The 9113-nt window shown below is 44.5% G+C and overlaps 1 protein-coding gene across 2 annotated transcripts; it reads right to left on the bottom strand.

Annotated features, from left to right (window-relative positions):
- Positions 1-943: 943 nt before the first annotated feature.
- Positions 944-8829, bottom strand: LOC144099575 (uncharacterized). 2 transcript variants are annotated; one of them, XM_077632995.1, is made up of 8 exons: positions 8376-8829; positions 6393-6592; positions 6290-6316; positions 5278-5340; positions 5104-5175; positions 4833-4907; positions 4256-4318; positions 944-3746 (listed from the first exon to the last, which is right to left on the bottom strand). In XM_077632995.1, the coding sequence occupies exons 1-8, from the start codon at positions 8615-8617 to the stop codon at positions 3175-3177; spliced, it is 1314 nt and encodes a 437-aa protein (XP_077489121.1). In that variant the 5' UTR covers positions 8618-8829; the 3' UTR covers positions 944-3174. The 2 variants fall into 2 exon arrangements, 1 of the variants encoding a protein (XP_077489121.1); XR_013307434.1 differs by having other exon boundaries at positions 3661-3746; positions 4256-4338.
- Positions 8830-9113: the final 284 nt, after the last annotated feature.

Genomic DNA, 9113 nt, shown 5'->3' with positions numbered 1-9113 from the left:
ACAGTTGTGGCCGTGGCTGGTGACGAACAGTAATTGGAGGTCATTAATTCAGCTTGCGATGACACATTGGGGTGTAACAAAATATGCGTGCGTATAAATAACTCATCTGAGAAATGAAAACGCACAGGGTTCGTAACAGGCCAGTAATGTTTCTCTATGTGGCGTTATACTGCATCTACCACAATGTCCAGTTATTATATTACTGAATGGTAAATTGCAAGTGGTCCGTGTACTGTACAGTATCTGCAAACGCTTATGGACGCCACACAGTTCAGCGTAATGCGCCGGCCGCTGCTATTGTGCCCCTCATGACCCATGTGTTGCTCCAAAAGGTGAAACCCCCAAACGCTACAACTTCCAGAAGGAAAAAAAAAGCAACTACAAATAGCACCGCAGCATATTTCGAGCACGCTTGTATTGGACACCAGCAAACATGTCAAACATTTTTCATCTTATGCGTACACCCCTCTTAAATGTTACAGAGCCGAGCACCTGAGCCAGTCCGCGTTTGCTGCCTGTGGGTTCTGCTCTCTGTTTCATACATCAGGTGCAATGCTGTCAAAGCTAGCGCTCTTGTTTGCGCTGCCTGCATCCATGACCAAAAAGTAGTGCGTTCCTTGTGGTGAGCGAAACATGGTGAATGCTTTGCCTACAGGCTTACTACATGACGCATTTGTCATGAGCTTGATTAAATGCACTGTTATTGCTGACGACACGCTGTTGCTTTGTCAGTCCTCAGACCACTCGGCCACAAAACAAGCACGGAATAACATACCTCCCTTCATTTTTTCTTGCTGATTACTTTCGTACATTTCACTGTGTTGTACCTTATGTATGAAATGAACTGTAGCTATCACCAATTTTCCCAGCAGCATAACAGAGGGCAAGCCATGACCAGAGGTTGCCAAGTTATATACCACAAGAACTCCTGGGTTCGGCAGAGCACTTTTTGGTTTTTGCGAGCACCTGAATCGATGTATGCTTCAACATTATGGTGTGCTTCACAAATTTACTTTTTGCACAAATGGCACTGTTACTGATCATAAGAACTATGGTTAGCATACAGCCAGTCATTAACTGAATTCTGGCATTCGTTGAAGGGCACTGAGCCTGTATACTTGTCACGCAGGAAGAAAGAGAAGCCAAAACAAAACGGTTTCCCTAGCACCTCTTGTAAGTTGTTAGCATTCAGCAATATTAATTTGAGAACCAATGGTCATAGCAATGCTCATACTAACAAGGCACACAAGGCTTCTAGAAGGCAAACTTGTACTTTGTAAAAGAAGTAACGCAGCAGGAGCAAAAGCAGTCAGTACAGTATATGTGCAATCGGAGCAGAATTACGGATAAACAGGTACATAAATACTTATATACATAAAAAATAAATAGTACAACAAAAAGTTAAAGAGAGAGCACATGTGTAGTAAGTAGGCAGCATTAAAAATCCAAATACAATAATATCCTAACACAGTGCCTCATGAATTTAGCCGGCTAATTTGCGCCTCTTTCTGGCGGGAGCACTCTGTTTTGTTTTTGACGTCATGCTCCTGTTTAAAAAGGAAAGGTGCCAATGCAGCCTTGTGCGGCAGAATAATTTAAGGAATTTAATTTTGCAGCCTAATGAACAGAAAACAGCTTGCTGGTTAGGCATCCTCTCAACAAGATTCCTGGACACATTGGACAAATGAGCACAGCAAGAGATTTCTTTTCTGAAGGCCGAATCCAATTTCTTTATATAATTTAGACATGCCTCAGAAGTTGCGGCAATTGACTGGAAAAGGTGCTCGGGAACACCATTCTCCTTGAGTAGTGCAAAGAATTGGTGTCGTCCATGGAGAGAGCCACCGTCTGCTGCAAGGAGTGTTCCCTCACATGTGCATTCTGTGGTTCTCTGGTCAAGAAAGCTCTTCACAAGAGTGCCAGCAACATGGTACACAACATTTTCGTATACTATGTCAGGGGCATCTTGTGAAGACGCCTGCAAGTCAGATGAACCTGAGCCTTGCTGCCTGCTGTGGCTTGTGCTTGGAGTGCTGCTTGGTGACAATACTGCAGAAACACTCTCCAAGTTGGTGAGGAACGCATGTGTTGTCACTTCGCAGTTTCCTTGCGAAAGTTTGAAAAGTTGGCCAATCCAAATATGTTTTACAGCAGCCACGAATTGGTACACATTAGGTGTCTCATTGCAGCCATGTTTTTGACGAACTATTGCAAAAAAATTTTCCAACGGATCCTGCTGCAACCGACGAGTGAAAAGATGAGTGTAATCGAAATCTGCCTTTAGATCTGTCCACAGCAGAAGTAAGGCTTTGATTGTAATCTGCCAACCTTTGATGGTGTGTGGTTGCTTGTCCAGAGGACCACCAAAATGCCATTGGGCGATCCAATCTATGCACGACTCAAGGAAGACATGATGTTCCGAGCCTTCTGTCATTGCGTACCGCAACTTGTCGTCCTGCTTTTTCAGGGCCGAACTGTTCAGGCAGTCAAAAAGCTTATCCATCCTTTCCGTGAACTCTGCTGTAAATTTTGCATCAACAGGAAGCTCTTGAATGGCAATGAGAGTGAGGAGTGCCACAGATACGGATTCGCTGAACACTTGTGTGGCGTACTTCACTCTCATGTCAGCAAAGGGCATCCTGTAGATGTGTTGCTCTTTTAGTTTTTTTGCCAATCTGCTTTTGAGATGCTCAACTGGTGTTTTGGAGGCCCGATCAATGTGACGAGTTTTTTTGTAAAGGGTTTCGATGTGTGTCCAGTCAACAACCTCAGAGCCAATGGTGAGCTTATGTCGTCGCAAATTATTTCTTGTGCATTTGATTAGGTGTGGGGTGTCAAACATGAAGTATATTTTGCGGTTGTTGACAACAAAATATGGTTCATGGATAGAATGGATGAGCATTCTTGACAGACTCACATTGTTCGACCCTTGATCACAAATGACCGCTTTCACCAGAAGACCTTTGGTTTGAAGCTGCTGAATTAAATCTAATAGCAGCTTGCGCATTGCAAGAACTGAAGTTGCATTGTGGGACGCTGCAAAGGCTACTGGCTGCATCCAACTTCTTGATATGCCAGACACCGCCATAACAAGGGCTATGTTTGCCACACGAGAAGTCCTAGTATTCCCATCAGCTGTGAAGCCAATTACAATATCTTTTGATTGATCATACATCAAATTTTTTTCAAGGATATTTCATCGAATAAAAGACAGCATGCTTTGTCTTGTAGTGGCCAATCTTTTGTAATTGATTCTATTGCATCCATGGCACCTGGAATGATACCAGGTGTCATTGGGATGTCTGCCAGCCAGCGCCTTAGCGTCCTCACATGTGGCAAATGGAGCTTTTCTCTGAGGAAGCGATAAGCTTTTGGAGAGTGAAAGAACAAATTGAGAGCGAATTGTTTAATTTGTTTTGACCAGTGCTTTTTGGATTTCGGAAATGAGCAGAGCCTGATTTGAGCTTTAACCAATTCAAAAAGGTCTTGTGGCAAATGCGGTTCAAGCTTGTTGAGAGCCTCCTGCTGCGTTACTCGCCTTGTGTCGTGCCTTTTCCTAATCCGACTCAGTGCCTTTCGGTACCTGTCGCTTCGAGAATGCAACTTCTCGAAGCGCTTTTTGGTGCGAGGGGTGTACACAACTGCGCCCTTCCTCCGCCGACTCTTGGGCGTTCCTGATGCTGGTGTCATCACTGGCTGTCTGACACTCTCTTTGGCACCGCTGAGGCCACTAGGACCAGCTTCAGCTGCAAAAAATATATAAAAAAAGCATATTTATGTTTGCCTCAGAGCGAGACCTACATCTACATCCCTCACAAAATCAAGATTAGGGTGCAGTCACAGGGCTACAGGTTGCCAAACTTGCAGGGCAATGTTTTTGTGTGAAATGATGAATACAGTCGTGCCCCGTTAATATGATCCTCGCTGATAGGGACAGTTTTTTCTGGCGACCAACTTTACGCCTCGCTTAAATGGAAACTAGTTGCTCGTAATACAGACAGGGTAATAGTTAATGGATCTCATTGTTATCCATGTGTTTTGCCTGCTTAATATTCAGAGCAATTTTTCATGACAAGCTTGAGTTAAGCAAATGGAAAAAACCAGAAATATTTATGTGCAGTAAAGCGATACCTACACGCTGTTACGGGCCTGCCGATACCCATCATGAATATATCAAGGTTACCGATGCATACTTTTTCATTGAAGTGGAAGGTTGTAGTTTGCAATAAATTCTAATGTTTTCTTGAGTACTTACCATAATCAGGTGAGTCCCATGATGCTGATGCAATCACTCTGATGGGTGTGCTTTGGGCAGCACCTGTCAAATAAATAAACACACTGTGGGAGGCTTCAACCAAGTATTTTAATTCTCAGGTGCACATTTTTAGCCTGGCTACGCAGCGTGTATGTGAATGGTAAGCAACAGGCTAGTGAAGCAATTTTAAGAACAAGTACCTGAGAAGGCTATCCAATGTTTTCATTGAGCTGAATGAAAAATTACCTGTAAATATAATTCTGTACAGATAGCACAGGGGTCCACCACGTAAACAATGCATTCATACATATGCACACAGAAAAATATATGAAATACTAGTTGGTGAGCATAAAGTTAACACTTGTTTCTTCTCTTCTGAAACAAATGTCTGGCATCCGAAGTAGTGATACAGTAAGATGTGCCGACGTGCACCTAATTATTGCACACCACGACATAATTGCACACTGCTGCTATTGCAGAGGGTTAATTTATTACGTGCAAATCTGCAGCAATAGTGCTGCAGTCTATTGTTGAATTTTCATAGATTATCACTGCACTATTAGTGCATTGCACCTACCTTCTTCGTCAGCTGGGGGAGGGGGCGTAGTCTGCACATCAGTGAGCTGCGGGGCACGTGAAGAGTGTGGGTCGTCTGCAATTAAACGACCGCTTAGACACTCCCAATCTAAAGAAATCAGCCAGCAAAGTAATTACATATGTTTATTTTTTTGTGCTATGACAGAGCCCTCAGCATAAGTAATACTGCATTACAGGGTTAGCCTGAACCAAATGAAAAGTTCTTCATTTCAAGCTGTAATGTAAAACAGATCCTGACTTAGTGCACCTACCTGTGTCATGGACAGCAGAATCTGCACCAGCAATTGTGCTTAGCCCAAGTGTTGATGGCAACGGCAAGTAGTCTGAAATATAGGTACCACTTAGTTACTCCCAAGGAAAACAAACCAACTGGTGTAGTGAGACATTAGGAATGTTTTCCTATGCAAGATTGCAGGAAGACTTACCGTGACCAAGCATGACTTCCACTGGTGCAGCAGTGGACTGTAGTGGTGAAGCGGATTCAATGCCTATGCGAACAAGGAAAAAAAGATAGCCAATCAAGCTCTGCATAGCAGCACCTTCTGCTCAGTGCACAGTATGGCCTTGATGTTCTATTTGGAACGGTTTCTCTTGCTGGGAGTTAGTGTGATCTTAAATTGGGCTTAAATCGTTTTTGTGAGTTTGTAGGCAGTTACGATTAAAAAGGAAAAATTTGTGCGATCAATATACCGCGACATACAAAATAGCACAGCAGCACACAGGAAGAAGAATGAAAACACACAAACGAACACTTTACTGTGAACCACGAGGCCATAAATTCACTTGATGTGCATTGTAGGAAATACAAATCAAACTGCAAACCTATCTATGAAGCGTGCAATGTCACCACTATTAATGCTTGCAAACTTATTCCCGAAATCATTCAGGAAGAAATCAGATAGCCTAAGTGACATGTGCATCGCTAAATATCCTGGCGGGTTGCTCCTCAAAGAACCATTTTTACCTTAGAAACCGGTAAAATGTTTACCCTCCATGCTTGCACAATATGCGGCCACTTCATGTATAATTACCGCCTCGTGTGTCACAATAAGCTGCTGGCAGTTTGTGCGTGTGTGTGTTCTTTCTTGACCCTGTGTGCTATTTTGGAGTGAATTCGCGCAGTCTGCCCTCTATTCACCGCAGCGAACAGTAAGTAATAATGACAAGAATACTAAACATAGAGTTGTAAAAATTATTTTCCTCACTGCTGCTGGAGTGCACTATCCAGCATCTGATTGTTAATATGGTTAAGAGAAATTTAAGCTACAACATGGTACACAACTGCAGTCTGATGCAACTGAAACAATGGCCACATGACATTGAAGCAGGAAAGTTTTGTGCCCGGGAAGTGATGTTTGCAGTTAGCCTCTATGAATGCAATTGTTCCCTTTGGTCTTACATTTACAGGATGGGTTTTTCTGAAAATAGTGCCCTCACCTTGTGCCGCACCTCCTTCATAGAAATCTGCAACAAAAAAGCCACAGGATACACTGAGGGATCAAGCTTGGGAAGAATTTACTGGGAGAGGAATTTTGCTTACCCGGGTGCACCAAGGCTCTCAGACGAGGCTCATGCACCTTCACGGAAGGGACTGCTTCATGCGTGAGCCTTGTGCAGGCATCACTAGTGAAGCAATCCCTCGTGAAGTGCTTTGAGCAGAGCCTGTATGTTTTGTAGACCTTTTCCCTTGGTGTCTCCAGGAGTTCAAGCCTATTGGCATATTTCAGCCAAATGGAGAATCTGAAAAACAGCCAAATAACATGATTTCATACATTTTAAAGGTTTGCATACCTCACTTCAGGAATGCTTATTAGCATCTCCTTACACAGCAAAGGGGTACGAACATTATATAACATATATGCGTGAAAACAACTGTGGCAGGATGCAAGCAAAATAAGACAGCAGTTTGTAACAATGTGCCACAGCCTGCTAGTCTATTGCTATGCTGGCCAATCGAAACGATGAATGAAATCACCTTTTTAATGTCTGGCTATGATCGACAAGCCAGAACCTTTAAAATTCTTGAGCTTATGTTTTCTTTTGTGATCTGCTTTTGGTTTAGGTAACAATAACTAGTTCTTTGTTCCAACTGCTTTTTGGGTGCGGCATAATTTTGTGCAGCAGATAGAAATGGGGACAGAGCTTCACTGCAGACTTAAGCTCTATCTGATCATAGCAATTATTCCACTCACACTTTTCTCTAGGTAACTGCATACTAACCACCACCCATGATTCGTTCTTTTCTAATTCCTCCATTAAACACAAGTGCCAATGTAGCTATGCTATGGCAGACAGCTGCTTGCCCACAAATTTGAAGTCTGGATTAAGAACAGCAGGTAAATGAACCAGTAGGCACAGTTTTTCATCTTTTGCTTTCACTGTGATCAAATGGGAAGTGTGAAAGGGATGTGAGCAGAACATCAACAGGAAACACTGCTCTTTCAAGAAACTGAAGGTGCAGGCAAATAGCATGGGTCCAGAAGAAGGGGAAAAAAGTGCTTAAGCAAGGGAAATGTCCCAAAAAAGACACAGACAAGAAGAAAGCGACCTTCGCCTTCCCCTCACCCACCCGCCGGAAACGAGCGTTTCCGGCGTACTAGGCGAAACTATTTGCGAGCTTCCCAAAAGCTGTCAAGGACAAGGCGCGAGATAAGAGACATATGTGAGGAGATGGGAATAATGCGGAGAGTTCAGAGCCCTCCAAGGTCAGTCGTGCGCCCCGCGAGCGAGCAGCGTAGAGGACAGCCGGGGTGGAGTGTGGAGCGAAATTTACAATGCTGGAGCGGCAGCACTACGGTAGGCAATAGTTTCGAGAAACGCTTCCACGGAGTACATGGGTGGTTGAGCGCGGATATCGCGAGGAAAAGCTCCGGTAAAAGTAAGAAAAACAAGACCGGCGGACTTTCTATATGCGGCTCACGGCGTGCAATGGACTTTCAGCGCGGTGTCCAACACTAGTGGTGTTAGTCTGAACAGCTCGATAATTTATGTGACGTGCATCACTGCTGCAGAAACCATGCACGAACACGCAAGAAATAATATTCAAGCGCGCTGAACTCCGTAAAGAAACAGCCAAACTGAGCATTACAATTACTCCGCTGACGACGCTATAGGCACAGAAGTTAGAATATTCATATTTAAAATACACTCTGAGGGCACCGGAATCTGCGGGGAATAAGCTTTTAAAGGCAGCGAGAAAAGTCAGTGAGTCAGACACACACACACACACACATGCGAACAAGCAAGCAAGGTAACTAACGGTCCCACGCTTACGAGAGGCAACGGCTGTTGGGCCATCTCAAACTGCAGCACCTTCCCTTAATTTTGCTTTAATGTCCTTAAACGTACTTATCAAACTCATCTCGCAAAACCAAAGCCACTGCAGTAAACAGCGCCAGGTAAAACTAGTTCTATTCCGTCGGCAATTTCAAATGGTAACGACCAAGGGCGGTCAAAACAAAGGCACAACGGTCGCCAACGGCTATGCAAAGAGGGATACGATAGTCAGTGAATTCATAAATACCTGTGGTCAGAAGGTAATCTGAAGAGATGTTCTCCACTCTTGCCGGATGTGCTGCACCACTTCGCGCAACAATACATATGCGACATGACGCTGAGGACGGTAATCACGCTGGTCCAGTGCGCACGTCGCGTCGGCAGTCGCTCGCGTAGTTTCGCTATGCTTGCGCCGGTCGCTGTCGTCTGCTGCCACTGCGCTGCAGCGTTGCCCGCGGCGGCACTGGCGGCGCAGACGCGTTGTGTCATTTTCGCAATTTATTTCTTTGATATACTATTTTTAATGCTTACGACTGGTTATATTTTCATTCATAAGCATGTTTGTGTTGTCTACTATGGTCGAGAAATTTTACTTTTTATTAGGCTTGACTCCAGCCGCGTTTGCTGCCAGATACCAGGATCGCTGCAATCGTTCCGACCGTGGCGACACTTACGGCGCGGACGCGCAACTTGCAACATGCCACAGCACTGGAATAAGGTCGGCTTGCCGTTCCGATCACAGAGTCACAGAGACAAGCACCAGCGCGCCGCTCGTGCCCACAACAACCGCTTCGTTGTCGTCGGCACCAAACAAGGCTGTCGCGCGGCGCTTGGCACGTGGCATTATTCCCCCCCCCCGTGAAAGAAAACATCGTCCCGATGACAAGGTGAGAGGAAGAAAAAAAAATTAGGTGAACTGTACAATAACGCAAGGTTTCACTTGCAGGAAGCGCTCAGTAGCCCGAAAAGTATGGCTTTAAGCGCA

This window comes from Amblyomma americanum, chromosome 7, assembly GCF_052857255.1.
Source record: "Amblyomma americanum isolate KBUSLIRL-KWMA chromosome 7, ASM5285725v1, whole genome shotgun sequence".
In the NCBI taxonomy this organism is placed as follows: Eukaryota; Metazoa; Arthropoda; class Arachnida; order Ixodida; family Ixodidae; genus Amblyomma; species Amblyomma americanum.
Note: the sequence above shows the minus strand (reverse complement) of the source record. Positions and strands in the feature narration are given on the sequence as shown.